This window comes from Phaethon lepturus, unplaced genomic scaffold (genome assembly GCF_000687285.1).
Source record: "Phaethon lepturus isolate BGI_N335 unplaced genomic scaffold, ASM68728v1 scaffold7145, whole genome shotgun sequence".
Lineage (NCBI taxonomy): Eukaryota > Metazoa > Chordata > Aves > Phaethontiformes > Phaethontidae > Phaethon > Phaethon lepturus.
The window spans coordinates 49,680-62,347 of record NW_010539776.1 but is presented as its reverse complement, the minus strand read 5'-3'; the positions used below and the strand labels follow the sequence as shown (position 1 = coordinate 62,347).

General features: G+C 36.5%; 1 protein-coding gene across 1 annotated transcript in view; it reads right to left on the bottom strand.

The window, feature by feature from the left end:
• Positions 1–1,368: 1,368 nt before the first annotated feature.
• Positions 1,369–12,668, bottom strand: part of LOC104620872 (sodium bicarbonate cotransporter 3-like) — a 33,924-nt gene continuing 22,624 nt past the window's right edge. The window contains exons 3-9 of the mRNA XM_010287214.1: positions 10,846–10,989; positions 7,955–8,090; positions 6,768–6,928; positions 4,421–4,609; positions 2,688–2,711; positions 2,459–2,574; positions 1,369–1,521 (exon numbers count right to left, since the gene is read on the bottom strand). Coding sequence (XP_010285516.1) covers positions 1,369–1,521; positions 2,459–2,574; positions 2,688–2,711; positions 4,421–4,609; positions 6,768–6,928; positions 7,955–8,090; positions 10,846–10,989 — 923 coding nt within the window. The remainder of the gene's footprint in view (positions 1,522–2,458; positions 2,575–2,687; positions 2,712–4,420; positions 4,610–6,767; positions 6,929–7,954; positions 8,091–10,845; positions 10,990–12,668) is intronic.

Sequence of the window (12,668 nt, the reverse complement as noted above, 5' to 3'; positions counted from 1 at the left end):
AAAACGACAGTCTACAACATAGTTTGCTATTTCCTTTTCAGTGACTTGGCTGCAAAATGTGGAGAGGCAGATAACCACAGCCTTTTCTTCGTCAGCTCATTTTCACTGCCATATGTAACAGTGTGCTCTTATTCATTAAACAAGTGAAGAAGGAAGCCAAGAAAACTCTCGCTGATTAAAGACTTGAGTGAAATCAGCTTCCTCCTACCCCCCAATACACATAGGCATAAGCAGACAAACCTACAAGCTAGATGTTAACCAGATAAATTTCTGGGAAGGAAAAAAAAAATGGCAGGAGGAGCCCAAAAGCTAAAAAGAAAGGCGATACCTTTAAAAACCATGATCTACCTACAAGAATCCTAAAGTCTCTAAATAGGTGCAAAAGTGAAGCAACTATAAAAGTATATATGCAGAATGCACAAGTTATGGAACACTAACCAAAAATGATTAAAGAAACCATCAGAACTTTCCATCCTTTTTTTCAACATATCTATACATCTACATACCTTTTTACATGTAAAGAACAATAACTTTGCAAGACAACAGATGATTAAATTGCTGAGCTCTGACCTACAATTATAAACTCTTAACTACCTTATCCTATTTTGCATAACAAACACAACAAAACAGTAATCAAATGTCTGACGCTGAAGCAATGCACTAATGGATAGCTATCTGGAAACAGCTGTAAGTGAACTGAAACTGCCAGTTCCATCAAACTACTACTGGTTTTAATGGCTCCGGTTTTTAAAAGCACAAAAGCCAAAATAAAACTGCTTAAAGACTTCATGATACAACTGAACTACGAACACCACTGATTATTGCATCCTTCCTAATTCTTTTCATACTCATCTCTAATACCTCACTTTGTCTTCAGCTGTAGCTATCTCATGGTATCAAACACTGGTTTAGTATTACTTCAACCACTGACAAAAACAACAAAGCAAAACCTGACATGGACTGTAGGTGAGTGAAAGGAAAAGGCCACCATTTTTGACATATTGCTTATATATTATATTTTAAAACTGTATTTCTTTTTAATTACACAAATGAAGGTTAATTAAAGAATTTTTTCGCTGGCTTTAGTTAAAAGCTAAAAAGTTAAAAATGCTGAACAAGAAAACAGTCACAACTGAGAAGTAAAACATGCAGGCAGAGGTAACAGTTATCATACTCCTTTGTGCCCAAGTTATGTGCCAAAAACATTGCAACGCAAGTGATCCAGATGCAGAGAGCATCACACATGGACAGCTGAAATTTCGATAGTTGCCTGGTGTTTTGTCAGTATTTTCCTGTGTCGTCTTTTCCTGGCTTTCCTGCACTTCTAAGTCCTCCTCAGGTGGGTGGATTATTACTGAAGGAATATCATCACTGGCAGGTGACACCAGCAATTCCTTGCCCTGAAGTGGACTTGGCTGGGCACTTGTAGTTGGCAGGTGGCTGAAGGTAGGACTGGAGGGTGGTGTGTTTTGAGGGGTAGTTACAGGGGTTGTACACCTTGAGGCTGCCGGGGTTCCAGCTCTTGAAGAAGGAAGAAGGTAATTGAGAAGAACTGACAAACGGTTTTCTCCTCTCAGTGAAATATTTGAGGCAGAGAGACCTGTTCGCAAAGAATGGCGGGAGGCTGAAAGGCCTTCCCCTGAGATAAAACAAATGAAACACCATGAGGCTTACAACAGGGATATACTAAAAAAATACAGACACAAATATGCATTAACAATTTACATAGTAAATTGCAAGCTTTATGGGCCAAAAGTGTCATACTCATGCAAGTAAGACAAGAGATAAGAGCAAATCTGATTTCAGACATTAGAAAAGTCAGAAATTACTGATGAGTACTAATTAGAACGCCAAAGATATGTGGAAGAAGATATTATCTTAAAGTCAGTAAGATTTGTTAATATAACAAAATTTCTATCTCTTGAAATTGACTTTTAAATTTTCCTACAAGAACTTCTTACTCCAAATTGCACAGCAGCTATCTTTAATGCCATCCAAAAAATACATTAAAAATTATTAGCAGCCAAAACATTACAAGACTTCAGTTAACTACATCCATTATATACAAAGAATTGTTAGTTTTTAAAACTAAAATATTTCAAGATGAACATGACGAAACATATCAAATCATGTTAAATGCAACTATCTTCCAATAAAAGCCTTGTTTTAATATGAAGTTTCCTATCTGGCTGTAGTCTCAATATGTAGTTTTGAAGAGGGCATGAGGCTGAGATACAGAGTCCCTTCTCCATTTCTTCTTGCTGTGACTTACCAAATACCCCATTTGCCTGAAATCAAACACGTTTCTCCAAAATCCATTGTTACTTTTCTTGCCCTATTCAGTTTCAATGTCCCACTAATGTCTATATAAAGAGAACACAGTCTTGTCACAGTGCCCTCAGATTTAAGTTTGTAATGGACTTCAGTTCTGCCTTAAGCAGGAAGAGAGACCGTCTACCCTCCCATTAGCACTTCCACTAGAAGGTTCAGCGATACCATTCCTCCCATTTACCACAAACACTTTTCCTTGGATAGCAGCCTCCTTAAGAATACTGCTTGCTTCTCCTACAATCCCTGAAATCAAACACATGGGTGTTTTCATGTACCGTGCCATCAAGCAAGGAAACAGCAAGTGAGGCACATGTAGTCTCAAATTTATACTAAGCACTACAGAGAAAATAACGTACAAGAAGGAGGCGCAGAAAGTATGCCTAGGTAAAGGTCACGTACCTTTTTTCCCCACCTCTAACATGGAAGAGTGGATCCTACAGTGCAAACTTGATTTAAATTAAGAATAAAAGCCTCAAAAGATCAATTAGTAAAACTGCAGTGCAGTAAAGACAAGAGGACCAATAAAGCAAACTAGTTGATTTTGTCTATACTAATCACTAAAGTAATAACTAGATTTCTGTCAGTATATTGGTGAGGAATCATGAACATGAGATGAGGTGTAAAATGGAACCTAAAACATATTATGCACATATGCATGTTTTGTTTACTGGTTTATTAGAGGGTAACCATAGGATTATAAAAAGTAAATCAGTACATGCTGGCAAAGAGTTCATCATGTTATATTGGTTCCTTATTTCAGCATATATCCCATATTCTGCTGTAGGAATAGTATTAAGAATAAAGTGCACTAGAAAGTGGAAGTGATACATGAAAAGTAACTGACAAGCAAGAGACCTCAAATACAAAATTCTCAGAAATACAATTAGGGATACCGGTGTTCAAAGATAGGCAAAACCAAGTTTGTACGTGAAGTTTTTACGTTTGCTGAACAAAACAGGAAAGTCAGAAGTTATACAAGAAACTATGCTCTTATATAAATTATTGGTATTTTCATGCTAAAAAAATAATTCTGAAACTATCAGGGAAATATTTAAGCATACATCATGTATTCACTAGCTAACAGAAAGTATCAGGAAGCTTGGACATTTACTGGAGCATACTTGAAGTACATAACAAATTGAGAGCTCCTAACAAGCACTTAACTAAGTGGTATATATTCTAAGCAATGAGGCATCCTTCAAGACAAGAAAGGAACTTCACTTCAAGGAGTGATTAATGAAATAATTACTAAGTTTTCACTAAACTAAAAATTTCAGTTGAAATCATATGTCTTAGTTAATGCAAGGCAAAAGAAAACAAAGAACAGAAATGAAAATAGAGGTCATAAGAAACACAAGAATAAAAATATGCTGCTCTGCAGTATATATTACTATTTGGACTTTGGAGCTGGATGTCTAAAGCAAACGTATTGATATTCCAGAATATTTTCAGGAATTGGTTCAATAAAAGATGTGGTACAGCCTATAAAAATATTGCAAACACCTTTCTTGGGTTTGGGGGGTGGGAGGGGTCTTCCCTGTTAGATCCTTCTCTACAAAACAAGGTAAAAATAAGCAGTGTCCTAGCTAAAAGTAATTTCTTACCACTAGCACAGTGAACTTTTTCTAGTCATATTAACATAACAACACTGGATTAAAACACAGTAATTGTCAGCATCACTGACAATCATGACATGACTACAAAGTAAATCTAGTATGAAGACTGAATAAGCAAGTAGGATCCATCTGACAAACATGTAAAGCTACGCCACAATGCTGAAATTCCTCAAACATTACACATTTTATCCAAGCATATCTTAAAAAACATTAGGACTCATGTAGGTCTATTTCTATACTTCAAAACAATAACGCATGCTATGTATATATTCTACAGGCAGAAGTAGAATGTTTGAGTAAAATCAAAAATATACAGAAACATCATCCACAGCTACACATAGCAGTTATCATTAGTTTTTTGCTTATCAAGAAGGAAGCACTTATCTGCTATTATCAGCTGAATTTTCTTTCATCTCCCAGTGAGAACATTAGTTAACAGGTTAGAACAAACTGGATGCTACAACTTATCTCACCATTTCGTTCAAGCAAGTGAGGATCAGAATGTTTCTTGCCTATATCTGCAAAAGACCGAACCAGAGGAATCCGATTGCTGAATTTTTTCTCATTCTGATGATGGTGCCGTTTTAGAAGGGCCTCTCTCACATTCTCTCTTATGGATTCATCGAGCTGGCCAGAGGCAATCATGTTGTCCAAAACCATATCTACATAGTAACAACAACAGCAAAAGAAAATTATAGATACAGTTATCAAACCTCTCCTTCATCACATTCACACACTGTAGTTACACAAAATATTAAGAAAAGAAAATTAAATCTGTTTAAAAGAAAGAAAAGTCTTTTCTTTAGCAAAGTCATCTTCAAGAATCCACACGAAATTTTCAAAGACGTCACTAAACAAGCAAATGTGAGAAGGAAAGAATAACATGTGGATCCAAACAACAGTTCTTATTAGTAGCACCATTTTAAGAAATAAGTTACTTAATATTTTATGATTTATTGTCATTTACTTCAACTTTCATTGGCTACTCCCTTTAAAAAAAAAGCATCTATGTATTCAACAACCCTCCACTAGAAGTGAACACACAAAGACAGAAACACAATGAAGAACAGACTTCTTAAGACAGTCTTAACCTGGTGTTCCCGGTTTTGAAAGTATACAACTATGCAAAAGCAAAAGTTATCACAGAATGAGACTAATTCCCTAACTCCTCTGTCACCTTCAGATGCCCTAAGTTCCTGAGGCTCTCTACCGAACTTCATGCAATTCACATGCTTTACAAGAGGAAGTGTAAAACAAAAGCTAGTTACATCATCCAAAACTAACTAATCAGCTGTCAAACAACATCAAGTTTCAAAAGGGCCTATCATCCTTATGCTCACACTAGGAAAGAAAGCCTGCATGTCCGAGTAAGTATCTGCGGCAATTTCTTAGCTGCCTTTTTTTTTAATTAATTAAAAAAATCCCACCTGCACAAATCAACACAAACCTATGTGACAAGCTTTGAAATATATTTTGCCAGTCTTAACTGATGTATCAAGAACCTAACTATTGGTAAACTGCAATTATATAGAACTTTTCACAGTGAAAAAGGTTAGGGCTCAGAATACCTTGCAAACAAAATTATACGCAGCAAAGTCTCTGTCAGTACAGTGCAGCTTCCTTCTGGGGTTACTGGGAAGACACAACCTTTTGTAATAGCTTCTCAAAAGGAAACTGGCCACCATCTCCCTCCTGTTTTGAGTGAGATTCAGGAATACATACTAGGTATTCCTGGCTCAGGGAAACAAGACAATACATTTGCATGCCAGGGACTGTTATCCTACATGCTTCGTAATGGCACCTAAAATAAACCTGAAACAAATTCAATCTCTTAAGACATCCTAGTTCCAACTAATATACCTGCTATTAAAAGAGTGCAGTTTACACAGAATTAAGCAATAACTGTTTTTCTTATGTACTAAGATTATTGCTAAATCCAATTATTACATATAAATTAAAAACCAAAACATTACTTTTAGAAACCATGTATTGAACACTCTTACTCAGTAATCAGGAAAATAGGAAGGGAATACCAATTTCCTGAGTGAATTTTGAAGATTTCAGAACAAAACAGGAAAATGTTTCAAGCACTGCCAAAGTTTTTAATGCCAAAACACATCGTCCTTCACATACATGTTGGTCAGCCCTAAGCCTAGCATGATTCCTGAGAAGGCATTCCACTGTGTGGTACCTGTAGCAAGAGATACCAGGAAAATAATGTAAAACTAGTTCAAAGGGATTCAGGCTAAGCAGGTATATATATACATATATGAAAAAGTCTTCAAAGTTGATTTTATAGTATCCAAAATGACCACGTGATTAGTGAGGACACCCAACATAGTAGGTCAAACAAAATGTACAAAATTTATTTCTGCTCACCTCTTATAAAGGTGAAAAAAATACCAGATGTGCAACAATCAACTGCACTAATGGCATCAGTTAACATCAGCCAAGTTATGATTAATAATTATGGTACTAAAGTGCACAAATAAGTCCTAAAATGTTCTGGCAGATATTTACATTTCATCTGTAGAAACAAAGACAAAGAACACATTCAGGGATTAGAAGACAAAGGCAAATTCTGGGCCTCATCCTAAAACATGTAATAAAGGAGGTCCTACTTATCCAGTGTAGCTCCTTGTAAGTGAAGTTTGTAAGATCAGGTCTTTACAACCAGATGAAGAAAACTGCAGTAAGCATGCACATACCTACTTTTTCAATATAGTATTTTCAAGAACATAGACACCATCAAAAACATCTCAAGTTATAGATTAAAATCTATGAAGAAAATATTTTTTAAAAAAAAAGTTTTGCTGCAACCTGCTATCTCATCTAGTGTGTTTGCTCTCATGTCCAACATGACCGTCCCATTAAGAATACAGCTTCGCAGTTCAAAGAGACTGTGCAGAGACAGAGTTGCTACATAAGGCTTGCTCCATCGATCACCACCATCTTCAACATCCTCTTCAAATTTTAGCCACCTGAAATGCACACACATATTTATATCTCTCCTGCAAGACACACAATTTGGCAAGAAATCACATTCTTCTGTGGCTTCTGTATGACACAGAACAGGAAATCTCATCAGCTTACACTAGCGTTCATTTTCTCAGACAACCCAACTGATTGACAGTCACATTTTTATCAAGCCTTTTAACCACACTCAATTGTTTTAGTTTTTGCCCATTGAGTTTCTTTTGGTTTGAACAACACCTGTCTATTCACAAGTTCTTGTGAACAGTGTGGAACTGTGCCTTGTTACTTGATTTGCATATCTCAGTTTCATCGGTGTTTTAGGATTAGAAAGCTGTCTGAAACACACCATATACAACGTTCAAGTCTCCTAAGATGCCAAGTCAGACATTTAAGAGCTAGCAAATACTAATTATGTGTAACTATAAATTGATCTTGATTCTGACTTATAGGCATTATGAAAACTGAACTTCTGCAAAAGCTAGCATGCAATAAGGTAATTAGAAGTAGTGAATGCAGAAGAATTTATTACAACACATATGTAGAAGGAAGCAACTAAGCCAATATGGGCCAAAAATAATCATGGCATCCTGAAATCTTCATGCATGCAATTTACAAAAAATTAGTCAAATACTACTTGGTAAGAACATATGTAAATATGTTTTCTTCAGGTGAAAAAAAGTTGACACTAATATATCAGCAATAATAGAGCAAAGAGATTTCTGAGACTGTAAATACCATGCTCCATGGCTGAACACCTGTATTTATAACTAAACACATTTGTACCTTTCGCAATGCTTGGCACGATCAGTTTTAGGAAAGTCAACACAGCACCAGTATGAATGAGGGTCTCTTGAGAAACCATATTGATTCATCCAGAGTTGGACAAAAACAACAGAAGTTTTAATTTGCTCAGCATGAATTGACTGAACAACTCCTATAGTTCATGAAAATTCTAATCTAAACCTGGTTTGAGTTCTTGAAAAAAAAAATCACTAGAAGATATACCTTGAAACAATCTATTTTTAGCATACCTAGCCGTTTCTTTCCATTCATATTCTTCTCCATCCCTGAAGCAAAGTTCATCCATTTCAGTGAAGAGATCATGGGGAATGTGTTCATCATCATCTTCAGTACCCAGGATAAACTGCACTCGTTGGGATGGTGTATCTTGAAGAAAAGGAGAAACTGAGCAATTAGAAGAATTCATACTTCTATTACGCAACATCACATAACAGTTAAATCTCCTGCTCTCATTTAGAAATACGCTCTGGGATGCACATCCTCTTCAAGAGGGAAGAGGAACAAAAGAAACATGGACATTTCTTTAAAAGGAGGCCCTTTTAAAATTTTTCATTGTTTCTGAAAACAAAACATCTGGAAATTTATGTGTATGTAACATAATTAAGTATTTTTAGTTTTTCTATAGATCAACAACATGAAAATAAACAACAGCAAAACTAGTAAGAAAGTAAAAATTAATATACCAAAGTGCTAGAAACCCTGTTTTCACTTTGAAAACAAAATAAATGATACCACGATGATGCAGATGCTAATGGGACACACACACACGACACACCACAACAGGTTGACAGAAACAAATAGCCTGACTTACAGATTGATTGCCCTAGTAATAGCTTGAGGTGCTAAATAGCTGGCTTTCCCCCCTCACCCTCCATAGTGGATACCCAGGCATAAATATTGTCAGAGCTGCGGATTTTTCAGTGGCCTGTTGCTATTTACATAGGATGGAAAACATTATTACCTTTATCATTTCTTGGTTGGAACACTGTACATAAATTAGCATAGGAAAGTAGAAACTACATAGCTAAAATGTTGAGGAAAAATTTTAACTTCTCATAGTATAATGCCTAGTGGAACAGGCTCAGTAATAACTTGTAACAAAATTTAACTATCTTTTTTCATCAAATATAAGTAGTGGACTTTACTGCTATGAGCAAAACTTAAAAAAAAAAACAATGAGAATACATGGTTTTAGCAATATTTTAATACCTATACACAGATCTTGTTTCAACTCAAGGGAGAGCTTTCAAATTACAAGGGTTCAATAATGTAGTAGTTGCAATGTTTTCCCAAGGAAGGTCAGAGATAGAAAATTCAGGTAAGTCTCAATTTTAAAAATTTTACTTTGTTCACTGAAACATGACTCTCACAGCTGCTAGATCTGAACACACAACTGCATGCTTCCACTGCAGAAGGAAAACTGCTTTTTAGATTCAGGCATAAGAGTTATTAACAAACTTCATTCAGAATTGAATTTTGGTTTTGCATTGTTCTTCTGGCATACATCATCATCATCCAATAACGTAATTCTGAAATGAGCTCTTGAATACAAACCACATTCATTATTGTTGAAGACCTATAGCAGATTGTTTCCGTTCCAAAATCAACATATCCCAAGAATCCTGCCATAACCTGTGTATCCTAGGTAGAGAAGTGACCAGAAGAAGTGAATTTCTATCTATCTAATATTACTTGCTGCTTCAGAACCTGTACAGCAAGACTCTAGAAACATAACATTAAAAGATAATAATTTGTATTTGGGAGAGGAAGTTTTGAAGATGGATGAAACTAAGAACTCGTCCTGGTCTCAGCTGGAATAGAGTTAATTTTCTTCCTAGTAGCTGGTATAGTGCTGTGTTTTGGATTTAGGATGAGAAGAATGTTGATAACACACTGGTGTTTTAGTTTGTGTAAACACTGCTCAGCAACAAGTCAAGGGCTTTTCAGCTTCTCATATTACCCTGCCAGCAAGTGGGGGGTGCCGGGGTGGCCACAAGAAAACTGAGAGGAGATACAGCCAAGTGGCCAAAGGGATATTCCATACCATATGACATCATGCTCAGTGTATAAATTGGGGGGAAAGCTGGCTGGGGGCTGCTGCTCAGGAACTGGCTGGGCATTGGTCAGCAGGTGGTGAGCAACTGCATTGTGCATCACTTATTTTGTATTTTCTTTTATCGTTATCATAGTTTTCCCTTTCCTTTTCTGTCCTGTTAAACTGTCTTTATCTCAACCCATGAATTGCCCCACCCACCCTGCTTCTCTCCCCATCCCAGGGCAGGGAAGTGAGCAAACGGCTGTGTGGTGTTTAGCTGCCTGCCGGATTAAACCACAACCGAACTGTAGGAGAATGGTAAAAGGGGACTTGTCAAAGCTCCTTTGTCTCAGGGAACTGGCCCCATGTAGAGCATGGTTCTAGCCATAGAAAGGTGATAGTGAGCAGCGTGGTGTCCATGCTTGAAGTGGTACATTGCACCGTAACTTTCCCATTCATTACAGTCCAGGAATAAAAGCAGGTTTGAGGTCTTGAAGAAAAACTGCTAAGAGTACTGCTAAATAATTTCATTTCAGAGAATGGTATGACAAAGTCATCACCTCTGAAGGATAAGGAGCGGGCTGGGGGGGCCGTGTCTGACCCAAAATAAAAGTTAGGAGGCAGTACAATTCCTTTACTATTACTAACAGAAAGCAAGAAGGCTGAAGTTAAGTATTTTAATGGGATCACTGATCAAATTACCATGGCAAATGCTGCTTCACAGCTATATTCATACTTTCAAAAAATCTTGAGTGACAGAGGAAGAGTATTACAAGACTGCACAATCTGAAAAAAGGTGTCTAATTTAAATAACACAGATTTTTATGCGACAGGAGAGTATTTTGAAGCTCTAATCTAACTTATTCAGTGCAGGCTGCTGTTCACACAGACACCTGGATGAATTCCAACAGCTTATGATTTAGATAAAACACAACCACAAAAACCTTGCCTGATTGTACGTAGAAACACATTAATTACAGTGAGAATAAAAGCAACAGCACAAAACCAAACAATGTTTTAGCACAGAGTAACTACTATAAGTTTATTTTCAAGCAACACAAAGAACTCTCACAACAGATTTCTTACCATATGATGGAGATTCTCGGCCATCCTCTCTGTCAGTCTCTCTTTCTTTTTTTCTTCTGTGATGCCTGTGCCCACGATGTCTATGCCGTCGACGGCCTTGCTTTCCAAATGGGACGTGAACTCCAATATACACAGCTCTGTGGCCTTTTCAAAAAAGTTTAAAAGGAAACAATTAAACAAAAATGAACCTCTCACCCTAATTTAGTGTCTTAGTCAAAAAGACAAGGAGTTTGACAAAAACAAACCTTGGCACTTGGCAAAACCACCATTAGTGAACTAATATTGCCACTTCCTTTCTGTCCTTCCCTGGTGTCAAGGAATTAGTGCTATCCTCATTTCCATGATAAACTGAGTAAGAATATGGCCCAGTTTAAGAACTCTGTTGTGAAACAAGTAATGTAGAAACACAAGCTTGACCTGTTAACACTGAAAGAAGCTATTTGATTAACACCAGAGCAAGGCAGAGAAATTACATGATACTCCTCTTGTTTGCAAGAGTATCAGGATAGCTTGTATCAGGATAGTTGTTACAACGGCAAGATGTAATCTCGTAGTTCAGTTTATGAGCTTCATTAAGAAATTGTCCATCATTTAGAGTGTGCAAGGAGTTTTCTCTGCTTGAAAGAACTGCCAGCACTTCAAGTAGCATGTGACACATCTAGGTGAACCTGATGTTCAACTATACCATTAATTTAGTATCAGTTTAGGACCGGAAAAGAAGCTTGTATTTGGAAACGTATGCCAAAGCATCAAATAACTTACAGAGAAGGTTGAAGTTTGTTTCTATTCTAAAAGTTTTTAACAAATTTAGGTTAGTAGATCCCCAAATTAATACATACTGCTCTTTAAAACATGTACTTTCAACATCTTGTTTTTCCTTTACCTTTCACATTAAGGCAATACTAGCATCAACAACTTGGCAAACAAAATCAATCAAAACACTGTTACGAATGTATTACACTACCATGTCTCCTGTAACAGAGTTAGCATATAAAATAACCTTTTCAATTCCTTTTTAAACAAACAATCTCAGGAAGAGACACATGAACTAAAAGCCTGGAGGTTAGCACTAAATACTTTGTTGCATACTGTAGAAGAGTTATTGCAGAAGACTGACATTATCAAAAGGAAAAGGAAGTGGTTTTCCAGCTCTGAGATGCAAGTTCAGCAAATCTATAAAGGACAGGCAAGCCCTATGAGTTGTGCCTGTATACATACATGCACATATATATGTATGTATAGCACACACACACACTGGATTAAGCATATTGAAAAATTCTAGCAATTACAGAGCTTTCAAGAAATAAAAGGTGGTAGTATGCCAAACTTATTTTCCAATAAAAGCATCTCTAAGCCCAAAAAGATACACAAAACTTTTTATAAAGCAGTATTTTGCAATGCCACATGAGTAAAAAGACTAAGCAAAAGTCAGTAATAATGCATGAGTACGTTCAGTGTTTAATTAATTTGGTCAAGATTCCTTTTCAAATTACAAGACCTGATTCTTGACAGACTTCCAATACTATTTTAGAGTTGACAGATTGGCACAATGACCAAATCTGAAATTAAGCATATTAAAAGCTATTTGTTTCCACGTAACAGTGGAAAACAGATTAATTTGTTGAAGCATTCATCAGTCCTATTTATAGAGACAGACTTTTCTTTTGTGCGTTTCTTCCAACAAGAACACTCAGCCGGACAGCCTGACCTCCACCCTCCACAACCAGTACGCACAATGCAATTCCCAGAGAAATTAATGCAAATGTGACACCTAAATGTAAATCAACACACTTGTGTACAGTGCTAGGTCACACCATTAACAA